This window comes from Xiphophorus couchianus, chromosome 23 (genome assembly GCF_001444195.1).
Source record: "Xiphophorus couchianus chromosome 23, X_couchianus-1.0, whole genome shotgun sequence".
NCBI classification, from domain to species: domain Eukaryota; kingdom Metazoa; phylum Chordata; class Actinopteri; order Cyprinodontiformes; family Poeciliidae; genus Xiphophorus; species Xiphophorus couchianus.
The window spans coordinates 1,893,658-1,908,336 of NC_040250.1; the positions used below are offsets into that span (position 1 = coordinate 1,893,658).

The 14,679-nt window shown below is 38.3% G+C and overlaps 1 protein-coding gene and 1 long non-coding RNA gene across 3 annotated transcripts in view; one reads left to right on the forward strand and one right to left on the reverse strand.

Annotated features, from left to right (window-relative positions):
* Positions 1 to 14,679, reverse strand: part of egf (epidermal growth factor) — an 18,080-nt gene continuing 3,401 nt past the window's right edge. The window contains exons 7-21 of the mRNA XM_028008051.1: positions 14,194 to 14,313; positions 11,634 to 11,759; positions 11,367 to 11,503; positions 11,022 to 11,170; positions 10,751 to 10,855; positions 10,328 to 10,551; positions 7,661 to 7,828; positions 7,342 to 7,491; positions 7,109 to 7,261; positions 6,902 to 7,018; positions 5,733 to 5,898; positions 4,568 to 4,732; positions 3,353 to 3,455; positions 2,210 to 2,288; positions 1 to 2,134 (exon numbers count right to left, since the gene is read on the reverse strand). Of these exons, the coding sequence (XP_027863852.1) occupies positions 1,956 to 2,134; positions 2,210 to 2,288; positions 3,353 to 3,455; positions 4,568 to 4,732; positions 5,733 to 5,898; positions 6,902 to 7,018; positions 7,109 to 7,261; positions 7,342 to 7,491; positions 7,661 to 7,828; positions 10,328 to 10,551; positions 10,751 to 10,855; positions 11,022 to 11,170; positions 11,367 to 11,503; positions 11,634 to 11,759; positions 14,194 to 14,313 (2,141 nt within the window). The 3' untranslated portion in view covers positions 1 to 1,955. The remainder of the gene's footprint in view (positions 2,135 to 2,209; positions 2,289 to 3,352; positions 3,456 to 4,567; positions 4,733 to 5,732; positions 5,899 to 6,901; positions 7,019 to 7,108; positions 7,262 to 7,341; positions 7,492 to 7,660; positions 7,829 to 10,327; positions 10,552 to 10,750; positions 10,856 to 11,021; positions 11,171 to 11,366; positions 11,504 to 11,633; positions 11,760 to 14,193; positions 14,314 to 14,679) is intronic.
* Positions 8,555 to 14,679, forward strand: part of LOC114138667 (uncharacterized) — a 16,324-nt gene continuing 10,199 nt past the window's right edge. Inside the window, exons 1-3 of one of the 2 annotated variants that reach the window (XR_003594265.1) lie at positions 8,555 to 8,803; positions 10,347 to 10,559; positions 14,080 to 14,213. This is a non-coding gene — a long non-coding RNA (uncharacterized LOC114138667). Of the gene's footprint in view, positions 8,804 to 10,346; positions 10,560 to 14,079; positions 14,214 to 14,679 lie in introns of those variants that run through there. The other variant, XR_003594266.1, reaches the window with a different exon arrangement.

A 14,679-nucleotide genomic window follows, 5' to 3' on the forward strand; every position in this document is an offset into this window, starting at 1 on the left:
TTATTGATAAAATAGAAATATGGAGTTTATTGATGTCTAAAATAAAACATTCAGTAGTCATTGAGCACAATGTACATACAATTGATCATTTTACATTTATTTGACCTCTTTTTGTTAAAAAAGTTTTAATATTCTAGTTGGATGGAAACAAGAAGCAACAAGCTTCTTTTTTCTAACCAAACTGTTGAAAAATCTGAAGTTTTCAAAACATAAATCTCAGTAGAACTGACCGTCCATCGAGGCATTTATAAAAATAAACCTTATAATTCCCTAATAGATTTAATGTTATTTGTATTTAGTTATATACAGGCATAATTGTTAATTGTGGCAAAGTCCTACAAGTGCCTCAGTCGTAGATAGCTGGCTGCGTTGACTTTAACTTGTTTAAATGGTTTAAATGGTAAAACCATTTTAAGTGAATTCAAATAGTAAACAGATTTTGTATTTTTAGGATTTAATTGTAAGAAGTTCAGCCAATTTTTTAACCACCAGGGTCTGAATGAAAAGTATTCAAAAGACAAACCTCTCAGATCTTAAACTTTACTCAACAACAAAGCCATTTGTGTTAGTGATCATTTTTATTTTGTAATTTTCTAACTTTTACTTAATATCGAAAAATAAGAAAAAAATTGGACAAAACCAAACTATGTTATTCTTTTTTTGCAAATGCTAATGAACATTAAGCTAACAAGAGTCAAGTTACTGACTTGAGGAAATCTGAAGTTTAACATAATCACATAAATCTATGTCAGACATTCAAAAAAGATCATATTTGTTGTGTGAACTGATAACAAACCACATTGAATGGAGATTTAATCACGATAAAATCCCGTCTTCCTGGTTCTGATGGAATAATAGATTTCATAGAGTATACCTTCATACTTCTACTTTTGAATGGAAATTATACATGTAGCACATCTGTCATGATCTGAAATGGCAAAAAATAGAAAATGACCTATAAAATAAAAAAAATCGTCATTATTCCCACATGATTGATTTATTCCCAGTTTAAAGATGTAGGCAGTTCTGAAGCATAAAGTATATTACTGTCAATAAGGTTTTCCATAATTATTTTACACTAAGAATTTTGCATGTAATATCCCAAACTAGAACGTATCTGCCTATCTGAGTCTGAGCTGAAAATGACTCAGCTCAGACTCAGATATCACATCAGTGACCCAGTAATGCATTACTAATGTATAAATGATGCGTTCTGGACACTTTAGTCTCCTCTGTATGCTCCATGCTTGAAACTGAAAGTGAACCTGGTAGCATGACCTAGAGACTAATAAATTAGGTTAGTAATTATCTGACCATTTGGATGCACCCACCAAGCACTGAAAAGCAATGCCCAGATGCTCAGTAGATCTTTTAAACTAAGATCTTGACGTCATGGCAACAGAAACTATGCCATCTTGGTTCACCATGACACTGAATTACACACCCTTGATTCCAAAACACATGCAGTATTCAGAATGCATTAAAGTCGAGAGATGTTTTATAAAATCTCATTCATTTCCTCGTTAGTCCCACGTAACACATGTATTTCAGCAAACCGGTATCCATGGCAACTAAATGTTGTGTGTTTGTCTCAGCTGCTTCTTTTGTTAAATGAGCTAAACAAAAACTTCTTGAATTCCCTCTTCGATGGTAATTTCTTAGTTTTTTGTGATTTTCCATTGTATACAAACCAGACCAGGAAGTCTGACTGGTGTGCACCATGATTAGACTAAGTTTAACCCTAAGGTTAGGGTTAATTTTTTCTCCAATGTGCAAAGCATTGGAATAATACCAACATTGGTACTCTTAGTTTTACTTTTTATGAGAGCTCTGGTTTTTATCATGGTAGCAGTTAATTAAATACAGTTTTGCATATACAGAAACATGTTACAGAGCGGTCCAGCTTTGTTTTGGGTCCTTTGAGCTAGGACAGAGGGGACTCTGGCCTGGGAGTATTATTGTGTTTCTGGTTTGACAGATGAAGAATTGTCTGTGTTTGAGTTTGATGGTGAAGGACTCAAGCGATGGGCAGCAGGCTGGGCGGTCTCTGTGGTGGCATCTGGAAGCTTTAAATTCCCATATTCTTTGTCATGTTTGAAGATTGATGCCGGATGTTCAGACATAGGTTTGATGGCTGAAAACATATTTGTATCATTACAGGTGGTTTGAAAAGTGTGAAAGAAAACTTGCTGAAGGATTTTTCTGGCACCTGTTTCTGTAGCACATGGTGAGCAGGCAGCTCTCCTTGGATCTGGATGGATGACACCATTTTCTGTTACCATGTAGAACTGTGGATGCATATAGTAGACATGTTTAAGCTTTTACTTGACATTTTTTCAATATTTGCTTATGGTGGTAATAAGTTAATGAATAGAACTGGATTTATGGCTGAATAGACATCTCTGACATCCAGTTTAATGTGGGCAGAAGTTAACATATTCATGATTCATAAGGATTTTTAATGATCCATGTTTTCTATTCTGTTTCCATGAATATAAATTTGATGCATAAGTTTAGATTTAAGCAAAATGTTTGAATCCAGGTTAAAAATAGTACATACAGGCTCAAATATATACATACATTATACATATTAGTAAGCTGCATAAAAAGCTTTTGTAGCCAACAAGATTCTAGCATACTTAGAATCTTGTTCTGAGATTCTAAGCAGAGACAATTTTAATCAGCTGATTTCCAAACCTTCATGCTCAGTCTACACATTTTCAGTCGTATCAAGATTGAATTCTTTCTAGATCCTGAATATTAGCCTGTTTTATCCAATTCAGAACCAGTTCTGGTGTGTTTGGGAGTATTGTCCTGTTGAAACCAAAAGGTAAGTCAAAGTTTTACCATCTAGTTGTTGACTTGAGGTGAAATTAGAGAATCTGGATGAAATCCTTCTCATTTGTAGTTTCTTCCACTTTGTGCCAGAACAACTACCTGTAATACAGACCCTCAGCATGATCCCATCACCACCATGCCTGACAGTTGGTACGGGCTCTGAGGTTTATGTTTCTCATAACTTGTTAATCTTCCAACAGCACCATGATTTCAAACACACCCAAACTGGTTTAGATAAAGGAGGCTAACATTAAGCAGATAATGGACTATGTTTTAATGTTAAGTATCATGTCAGGATACCAAACAATTTCCATAAACTACTTGTTCTGAAAATAAAAGTAGTTAAATGTCTAGTTTGAATTATTCCAGAGCCTTGTTGAAGGCTGTAAGAAATTATATTTTCTGCAAGTATGAGGGACGTTTATTCAAATATATAATACTAAATATATACAAATTTAAATTTGTAAGTAAAAATGTGACCATGTGAGAATAAAACAATTGATAGTGCTCTTACACGAGGAACGCTGGTGGTCGTCGTCTCAGACATGCTCTCATCAGTCACGCTGATCTCACTCACATTATCCTCTGAGGTCTGTTTGAGGACGAGTCTCCTAGATCTTCAGAATAAAAGATAAATTAAAACCACCAAATGTTTTCCCAGAAGCTTATACTATAAGTTACAATTACCTATAATATATGACAACATTTGATTTTAGGAATTAGCCAGAGATGATTATCATCACTTCACTCACTTTGATTTTCTTGCTTCTAAAACCTGACCTTTCTTCACTGTTTGTGGCTGCAGGTGAAACAAATCCAGCAAGCTCACAGACTTCACAAGTAAGCTTTCAGTCAAGTGCAGAAGGCAATTTGAGGCAGCGCTATTGGCGACCATGTAGCGTTTCCACGGGGGTCATACCTCGCCGACTCCATTTAGTAGCCGAGGAATGACCTATTTTTGTGTGTAATTGCTGTAGAACAAGCTAAACCAACCATGTAATTGAAAGCGTGCCATTTCCACTGGGCAAGCAGGAGTGTAAATACTGGGATGTTGTAGGACGTGGGGTTGGGTAGCGGGGTGCTTTGTGAAGCAAAATAAGGGAGAGAGCCAGCAGAAAAACGACAATAAAACAAATCAGCTACTTAAAAACATCTCAGGTGGAAACAAAGCAGAAGAGATGGGCTTTACTCAGACAAGCAGGATTGCATGTTAATTGTTCACCATTTGATTCGCTTCCCGACGCCCCCTGCTGTCTGACAGAGGCTATTACATGGCTCACACTACATTGTGTTTGAAGCACTGTTTGAAGAATGGCAGATCATTCTTTACACAACTGAACATGTTTCGGGTTGTTTTAACGGCCGTGGTGGTTAACAGCCTGACTTAGCAGCAGCTTTACAAAGTCACACCATGACGAGCCTCAAGTGTTTGTATTAAACAGAGGAGGAAGGATCTGCTGCAGCCAGATGGACAGCTGACGCACATGAAGCTTATTGTTGTTTACGAGTTGCTTTTGTATCTAGCGGAGTACAAATACTTTGTACTTCAATAAAATTTTAATATATCTACACTTTTCTTAAAATGTTTATAGAATCTATGAAATCTATAAACCCTACCCTGAAAACAAACTTACAATATTCTAGGTCTGTTTCCAATGGCCTTGTTCAACTTTTAAAGCATCACCCTACATCTAGCCTTCACTACTGCCAGCTGTCAGTTGAAACTCACCGGAAACAGTAGGTGATACAGGCTGTGATGGAAATGATGAAAATGAGCGCCACCATGCAACCTCCAATGACCAGATTTCTCTCCTTCTCCTTCTCAGCCTGTTGGAGCTCCAGCCATTCCAGGTCACTGAACTGACATCTTTCCCCTAAGTAGCCTCGGATACAGCTGCACAATGAAGACAGACAAATAAGGATTTTTTTTTCCAATTCAAGAAAATTCAATGTGAGATTCAAGCAAGAGGAAAAGGTTTAAACTAAAGTTAATCTTTAGATGAAATACTCAGAAACATTTTACAAGAGACATGTAGCTGCTTCACAAACAATATGTGAGCAAACAAGGAAGTTCTTCATATGCAAGGAAAGAATAAACAAATGTAGCCTTCTGATAGACACACCTCAAACAATCACAGATGTAAATTTGAAGAGGGGAAAAAATATTCTATATTAAATTAAATATTTTTATTTGAATCTATGAAATCTATAAATGAATGAATAACATTCATTTTTTCCACTTATGACAGGCTAAATAACCCAAATTATTGCCGTAAAATCTTTATGCAACTTTGCAACGTTATTCCTTAACTTCAACATATATATTAAAAAAATGCCACTTTTCCTATTTGAAGCTACACTTTTAAATCTCCATATGAATCTCCCAAGCCCGCCTATAATATCCAGCATGTCATAGGGGATTTCATGCTGTTAAAAAACTTTTTGTGGGAACATTCATATCGCTGTGATGTTTTTAACTCTGGTGCTCAGTGTTCAGGATGCTGGTGAAGCCCAGGAATGAGTCAGTATTTCTGCCCTCCTGTCTGTCGAGTGATGCTCTGTCACCCAGGGATGACTTTTAAGATTTATTATTTATTATGATTAATTATGTTTAAAATGTGTCAGATTCTCTTTGCTAATAAGGACAGATACAACTCTTGTCTAGCTTTAACAATCAGGTGTTAAAGTTCTTGATGGTGGAACAACAGTGACACCTGGTGCTTGTTGTTTGAAACAGCAGCTCATGTCACAATTACCATCCTCAACCAAATATTCTCTGCCTAATAGTTTAACATGCAGCAAGTTCTATGGCGCACAACATGGAGTTTTCAGTAAATTCAGAGTTTAAGCCTGTGGATTAAATGGAGAGATCTGACATGAAGAGATGTATTTACTTGCAGGCATAGATCTTTAGCTCAGGAAAGTAGACACAGACTCCGTGGTACAGACAGTAGGCATCATGGCTGGGGGGGCACTTCTCTGCTGCGTTGCTGTTGTGGTGCTGGGTGGTCACATCCATGGGGGTTTGAGATGTTACCTTCGGAGAAGTGCTCTCCAGTGCTAAAGGATGTTATTTTAGTCATTTTAGTTAGCTCAGTGTGTACAAGTGCATAACTTTCTCCAACTGAACAGAAACAAAACTGAAGCTGTTATCTTTGGACCTGAAGAGGAACGAGTCAGCAGAAAGCTTCAGTTATTACAGCTAGAAGCTGGTGTAGTGAGGGACTCTGACCTGAACCTTCAGAGCCACATTAAGACAGCTACAAAGTTGGCCTTCTGTCACCAGAGGAACAGAGGACTAACATCTCAGCAAGATCTAGAGAAACTCATCCATGCGTTTATCTTTAGTCGCATTGATTACTGCAACAGTGTCTTCACAGGTCTGCCAAAAAAATTCAGTCCTTCAGCTGCTGCTGATCCAGAACGCTGCTGCCGTACTGACCCATCAGTTCACTGGCTCCCTGTAGCTCAGAGAATAGACTTTAAAATACTGCTAGTTTATGAATCACTAACAACAGTATTTGTTAGTGATTTAACAAATACTGTTTGTTAAATCAGCAGCATCTTCCAGACCACTCAGGTCTTCTGCTTCTGCTCTGCTATTCATCTCCAGAACCAAAACCAAACATGGAAAAGCAGCTTTCAGCTTCTGTGCACCAGAAATATGAAACAAACTTCCGGAAAACTGCAAAACTGTTGTAACACTGAGTTCCTTTAAATCAAGGCTGTAAACCAACTTGTTTATTGTTGCTTTTGATTAATAATTACTAGAATGTAATTCATTTTAATCTATATTATAACTCTTCATTACTTTTCTTCATTGTTCCCCTGTAATGTTTTTTGTTTGTTTGTTTCCAAATCTGTCAAAGCAATCTGTTTCCGAAGTGGAGCACACTATGTGTCTCATCTGATAGCAGCTTGATCACTTGTTGCCAGTTTTATCAGACAGTTTCAGGTCGAGCTGGTACAACCCGAGGTAGATCAAATGTAAACGCATAAATAACTGCTAGTTTTGTCAGATTTCTATTTAGAATTGTAATTTCAGCATAAAGGGAAACCTTACCCAGACATGTCTGTCCATCACCTGTAAAGCCTTCCTGACACAAACAGAGAGGGTTCCCAGCCTCCAGCACACACCTGGCACTCACAGCACAGTGGAGCGAGTAACAGTCATTCTGGTCTGACAGAGGAACACAGAGTGACAAAATGATGCTGAAAAGGTTACTGGAGTATAAGAATAAAAGAAATGGTGCTAAAGGGGCACCATTACCTGCAATCATCTTTTCTGTGAACAGAGCTGGTTCAGTCCCTCCATCTGAGATGAAACCAGCCTTCCTATTATCACCCACCAGTGGGATGATGCTCTCCTCATGTAATGTTTTGTTTCTCAGAGATGTTAAGTTGGAGGTTTCATCGCCAGATTCTGTATAATAATGAGAAACAAACATTTAGTTTAAACTAGATGGTCACAAATGTATCTGAGTATAAATGCAACTACTTTACCTGCAGTAACATTTGAAGAACTGACAGACAAACAGCTTTTTCCATCAGCTGACAGGGTGAAGTGAGGCAAACAGGAGCAATGTGAAAGTCCTTGGTTGCTTTCACACTTCTGAGCACAACCTCCATTCAGGTGAAGACAAGCATTTGCTCCTGAGGAGAAGTTTTAAACACATTAACTTTGTTTTCATGGTTCACTAAGACACAGAATCTGATTTTCATGTGGCGTTCAATACCCAAAATTTACATTTCAGGTGCTCTAGTGGCCTAAGGACATATTAACTGACATGAGACTGTATTTACTATTGTTTATTTTGTCTACCTGGCTTAGCGAGGGGATGCACCACCACCACTGATGCTGGCTGAACCAAGTTGCCACGGATACGCTGCAGCTTCTGCCCTGTGCGCTTGTGGACGCTCCTTATCTGTTGGTGCTCCCACTCAGATATCCACAGCCTGTCCTCAAATACTGCGAGGTCAAAGGGACGTCCTAGGACAAACAGAAGACAAGAGCATAAAGAGTTCCAGGTTAACTGCACAAGGAATGAAAATGGTAAATAAGCATTTTTTACACCTTTTACTATGTAATAATGGAAAGACAAATCTATAGCTGAATACTTTTAATTTGATCAAGCTCAAGGTTGTACATAAAGGGCCCTCTAGGCTCAGATCTGCTTCTCCTGGTATGTGCAAGGAGAAGCAGATGAAGATTGAACAAAACTGGTTTGTGAACTCAACAAACAATTTCTTACAACTAAAACATTAAATAAAAAAGACTCAGCTTAAGTGGAAACCCTCACAGACACAAAATTGACACCAGTCTCAGGTCGCTATTTTGAAAAAGCAAGGCATGGAAATAATGTTCAACTTTGACCTAAATTTTGACAAACCATATTATAAAGTAACATTTTTATCATGGACCATTCAAGAAAAAAATAAATAATAATAAAAAATAAATATCTTCTGACAAAATAATTCTGATACTCTCCTCTAGGTGGAGGCAGTGGCCCAATGTTCACCCTCTGCTCTCAGTGCCTTCAGCTGCCACACCTGTTGCTCATCAGGTTTATTAGCTCACTGTTACAGTCACCCTGGGAGCCTTCAGTCTGTAGGCTGCACACTGCAGTCTGAAGAGGCCCAAACCGATTTCCCCCCCTTAATGTGACCTGGCTGTCTCTGATCTTTTCAGGACAGTCTGAACAACACAGATCGGATTTTTTTTCCAAATGCGACCAACTTGGATATGTGGTCCTAAATCCGAAACATATCTGATCTTTTCAAACGGGACATCAATCTGTATGGCCAAGTCTTGCTCATCCGACTTTGACGTCATTGTTACTCGACAAACGTCACTATTCTGCGTCCTGATACGCGCAAGCGGGAAGAAAAACAACCTCCATGGCGGACTGTAATGAAGATGAAGTTGTTAATGTGCTGACTTCTATCGGACAACAACTTTAAAATGGTAAGATTCGCTCCATCATTATCATCCAGATGACTTTTGCAAAGACTGAGCACTTCTTATTTTTTATGGCGGTTGGCAGAAAAGGCTGTGGACTAAACTGTTACTCGTGTTAGCCGCTCTAGCTCCAAGTACAGCTAGTCAATCAACCACCGCTGTGTTCAGGGAACCGCTGATTAATAATCGATAAATAAATATCAAGCCTGGAAACTTGTTATGTTTTTAACTTAATCTTTGCTCGTCTTGCGGGGCGCAGGCGGTTGCCACGGTAACGGTTGTGCTTAAACTACAAAGAGAGAGAGAGTAAAAAGGTAGGAGCGGTTTTGAGTTGATCACCTGTTCGGGTTATTTTACCTTTGTTTCCCTTTGCTGTGGCTCATTACAGCCGCTGTAGTTTCTAAATGTTGGACTAATTACCTCGTTCGTTTGTGAGTTTACGTCATTCACAACAAACATCAAATAGAACAAATATATTTCATAAAATTTTAACAAACAAATGGCTTCTACCGTGGTAATTATGTGAAATTAAATTAATTATATCTCAACTTCAGAAAATTTGCCTTTACCTTTACAGAGCTCTTTGGTTCCTCCTATCAGTCTGTAGCTTCTCATATTGAGGTCAAAGTTCAGATCTACCATAACTGACTGACACCTGCTGGCCTCAGGTTTGCAACCAGCTTGTGACTGAGAAACCAGTAACCTCCTCCCAGATGATGACATGAACTTGTTAGTTCCTCTGTCCATGTAGTAGCTGATATATCGTGGAAATCCGGTAGAAATGATGCACTAATCCAGTCATGTTTACATAGAAACAACCGCCGCGAGACTTTGCTTGTGAGACTTGCGGTCACGTGGATCGGTTGTGGGCGGAGCTTGGTAAGGTGCGCCCTGCACTGCGCATGCGGGACACTTTAAGGTTGTTTGCATTTCTCATTGGAGATTACATACAAGGCGCACATATTTGGAAGTGTGAACAGCACGCCAAAAATCGGATTTGGGTCACTTCAGGCTGCAGTGTGACTGTTTACACATGAAGTGATTCCTCTGCTTAGATCTCTGCGCTGTTACCCGATAAAAGCAGATTACTGTTTGAAGATTCGTTTGTGCAAAGCATTAAATAGGTCAGCTACTATCTTTTCTCATGTTTTATCTTTAAAGTTTTATCGCTCACTGGCTCCCTGCATGAACTGTGAAGATGAATGGATATTTATGCTCATATGTATGTTTTATCTGTATTATCTTTACATCTACTCTTTTAGTTTTTTTTTCTCAGTATATTCACCTTTTGTTGCTTTGTGATAAAATATGCTTTATACATTTAGACTCTGCCTTACAAGACAACATATAATTTATTTGTTTTTGCTCAGCATCAGTGGTAGATGCGGTGCTGCAGGTTTTTCCTGATATGTTTTATTGTAATTTTCCATTCCACAACCTTATCTGTAACACACATTTCTGTTTTGGTTTTTGATTCAGTTCATTACAGATGCCTAATTTTGTTGCATATGTGCTTCAAACAAACCTCACCTACTTGGTTCTCTATTAGGACCCGTCGATTAGAACCATCCAAAGCTGCTGTTTCTATCAGGCCCCTCATCTGGTCGCACCAGAAGAGTCGATCATCAGTGAAGTCGATGGTCAGACCAGTGGGAGACATGAGGCCGGTGCTGGCAATGATCACACGACTGCTTCCCTCCAGAGTGGCGCTTTCTACCACAGGCTGAGCGCCGGTGTCTGTCCAGAATAACTTCCTCCAGAAGTAGGTGATCCAACATGAAAAATATGGGTATCAGGTTTCATAATATTAGAAAGGTTTTCACAACTTTAGCAATGGGCATTTTTAGATTGTTTCTTTTTAGAGTTGTATTAAAGGTCAAAATCAAAGTCTATAAGTCTATGTTTAGTTTTTTAGTTTCTATAGCTGGGAAAAACAAAATCAGTTTAACTCACTTCGCTTGGGGATGAACGGCAATTCCTCTTGGCTTTTCCAGGCCTTCTTTCACAACAGTTTTCCTCTTCAGTCCATCTAGTGTACTGCAGTCAACAGCTGACTTTCTGCAGAGCAAATGCAATAGATACTTAAATTCTTACAAAACCCATTTCCATAAACTGACTCCTAAAATGGCTCAGTGTCAAACTGTATAGCAACAGCCAGCTTTTTGCCAGCATTAATTTATTTTTCTCAGTAAAATTCCTACAGTTTTTGTCATACACTGCTCACCTTCTATCAGACCAGTACATAGTGTGGTGAACCCAGTCGATTGCCAGTCCTTCTGGAGAGTCCAAACCATCAGAGACAAGAACGTCTCTTGAGCCAGTGTTCAGATCAATCCGCTCTATTGTCCTCTGGCTGGTGCTGGCGAAGTAGACCTTGAAATTCATCCCAATTTTTGATAAAAAAAGAAATGTCATTGAGATGTAGAAATTAAACAAAGCAAGTCACAAAGGACCACTAGATGGCACTGCACGCCAAAACATCTCGTAAGAGTGCAGTAGAACATTATGTTTGCTAAGCTGTGAATAAAAACAAAATGTGCGACAAAACGGATGAAAGATGAAGTTTTACACGGTGATGGACGGGGTCAAAGTCCAGAGCTAAGATTGTTCCTCTGGGTTCCTTCACTAGAGTTTGTTCCTCCGTCCCATCTGGGTTCATTCTTCTCACATCCATCAGATTGGCCACAATTAGATAGGCAGGAGGTCCTGAAGAATAACACACTTTATAATTAGATGCATGGCAGAAAGATATGTGGGCAGTAATATGCATGCATAAGCAGAGAGCTTCTGTATGGGCTGCTCTGACTCTGCTGCCTGCTTTGCTGCAATGGCTCACCAGTTGCAATGCAGCGTTTGCCATCTTGGTGGAGCCTGTACCCAGGAAGACATCCGCACTGCCAGCGACTCGGGGTGATGGAGGAACAGAGCTGACTGCAGCCACCTCTGTCTGCTGAAGAGCAACCTGGAGATCAGCGTTAATAACACAGAACCAGATTTACACTCTGCTTCTGACAATTTTTTTGCAATAATTTTATGTATTCTCTTTATAATTGCATCAGTTTTCACCAATGAGGGACAGCAATAGAAAACTTGTTGGACATTGTGTTTTCTATAATTTTTCCCAGTATTCCTTTTGGTATAGTGAAAGGTTTATTAAAAAATTGAAAGACAGATTTTTTGTGTGAAGTGAGTTCAGCCTTGTATTGCACTTCCAGCCACAATTTATTGAAATAAACGGCTAAAAACAAACTAATAATTGAATCTAGTCTCAAAGCTTGTCGAATGTAACTATTTGCACCTTTAACCCTCATGTTGCAAACTTTTTTTCTCAAGTGAATGCTAAATGCATCTGATATTAATCACTACCAGCTTCTACTAAGAACTACACTCTTTGGAGTGGACGTTGTATTTTTACTAACCTTGATGTGCAAAAATAAAGTCACAGCTCTTAAAAAGATTTATGGAGAAATCATTTTCTACAAGGTATCCTTCAGGGTACAAAGTAAAGCTTTCTGTTATAAAGCAGATAACAGGAAGTCTTAACAACGTGCAGTAAATTTGATTTAATCTTTTTTAGCTTTCAATATTTATCAGTCATGAAAAGTGCTGATTTAAAGATGTTTGCAACCTTTCAGAAATCACAGAGACTTCTGGTTTTATAATGTTCACTTTGTTTCAAAATAGTAAAACCGTGTTTTACAGCAACTGCACTCAGTGGCTGACTCCACTTCTGCTTCTAGCATGAATAATTAATATTTGCTCACAGCAGGAAGACAAGAAGAACAGAAGTTTGTTTCTGTTCTGTCTAAATGAGATTGGCCAGCTTTTTGGTTTGTGAACATTTCTTGTTTTAAGATTTGAAGCTCAGCTGTGGTATCGGCTATGATGAGGCTTGTTGGTTTCAGTAAAAAGTCAAATCATTAATAAGAGCAAAATGATCAAAAGGTCCCCGTGGAATACGTTAAAAAATGTTTTTGTTTTACAATACATTCTTCTGAATTACTCTAACAAGCTGAATATTCAAGCAATCAGCTTGTTAAAAGAAACAGGAAAAATATAAGAGGTAAAAAAAGGAGAAATAAAGAGGACACTGAAATATAGAAGACAACTGGACTTCTTATGTCTTCAAAATGTTTCACCTCCGATCCAAAAAGCTTCTTCTGTTCTGAAAATGGTTAGAAGTAAAAGTATTATGTTATCAGAACAATCACATTAATAGGACCATGTGTCACTAGGACACTGAGTCACTAGTCCTACCAGTTATTCAGCTCAGTGTTTGGGTTGTTGTTGTCTGATGATCTGGATGTTTCCCTGAAGATGCCTTTAGAATTATTTTAGTAACAAGATTTGAAATGTTGTAAAGCCGCCTGGGAAGACGAGTCAGAGTCAGAAGCTGCTTCTTCTGGTCTTGATTATTTATGTTTACCATTAATGTCTCTCATCCCTCTAAGCCCTCTCTTTTTATAAGCTGTAACTGAACTTCTGATTCTTGACCCAATGAGTTTGCTCTCCTGTGTTGGACCATCTGTTTGTATATGTACCAGTTAAACGTCTGTTACTTCCAACCATGTTAAGAACTGAAGAAGTGTTCTGGTTGAGAGGCAACATTTCTTCACTGTCTGCTTTAGCCTACTTAAGCATTTAGAATTGACCCTGATGAACACCAAGCTTAATATAAATATTAACTTTTTTTATTAAGCTGAAATCTTAAGTTGTGTTTTTAAATGATGTTCACTGATTTATGGCTAATTACTTTTTAAAACTGTGAACTTATTATAAAACTAACTAATCCATGACCCAGCAATGTTTTCCAAAGTGATGGCTGCCAGGGGGCGCTAGAGAGTCCTCATAAATTGGGGAAGATGGAAAAGGGAAACAAAGCAGACAAACAAATTGAAGCTTATACATTGTTTTATCATACATTTTTGATTATATTTTTTTAATCTAATCTTTATTTCAATCATTATTATAAAATAAAAGTTAAAATAAATTGTTCATTTTTCTGACTGGCTCACAGTCAAATTTATCAAGCAGTTTTCCTCCTCAGGCTAATGAAGAAGGCAAGAAACGGACAAAATTTATGACATGAAAACGACCAAAGAAACAACAGCAGCCCTGCTGCGGAGCCTAAATACTCACGGGGAACTAATATCAGAAGGGATGAGGTAGCATTTATACTAAATGAATATAATAATTATGGAATAGTAAATAAAGTTAAAAAGCAAACAAAAAAACTTCTAAAAGTTGATGATTTATAACTTATTTTGTTGTATTGCCTGTAGGAGGTCCTCAGCCAGAAGCCGGTGCTGTTTGGGAACCTCCTGCTGGGTAAGTTGTCATAGTTACTGGACCTAAAGTTTCTTAACTGGACCTGATTGGTGTCATATTGTCAGTACCGGTGCAAGTGTGTCCATCCTCCTGTAGAACAGATCCCTCAGGACAAACACACATGGCCCCATCTTCTGTTGCTATGCAACCATGTCCACACTTTATGATGCCGCCACATGGTGTTATTTCTGTAAAAGCAATTTAATAACAAACAGTTTAAATTAACATCAGAACAGGTTTGGAATAATTATGCAGAGGTTTAAAATGTGAATGAATGCAGGAAATGTTGCATGTTTAAGACTTTCCAGCCTGTTTTAGGGCCTCGCTGGTGGTAGATGAGCTGGATGGACGTCAAGCTCCTCAGGCCCCGCTCTGGTGAAATCCCTTTATGAAATCAGGTCTAATCCCATTAAAATAGTAGAAAATGTGAGAAGCTCACACACACAGAGTGATGTAATGTTAGCTCACAAGAGAACGAGTGAAAGTGGGTGAGAGATGTCGAGGCAGGTTGTGATTCTGATGTGGAAAGTTAAATTCCTTCTGCTGAAAAGTGT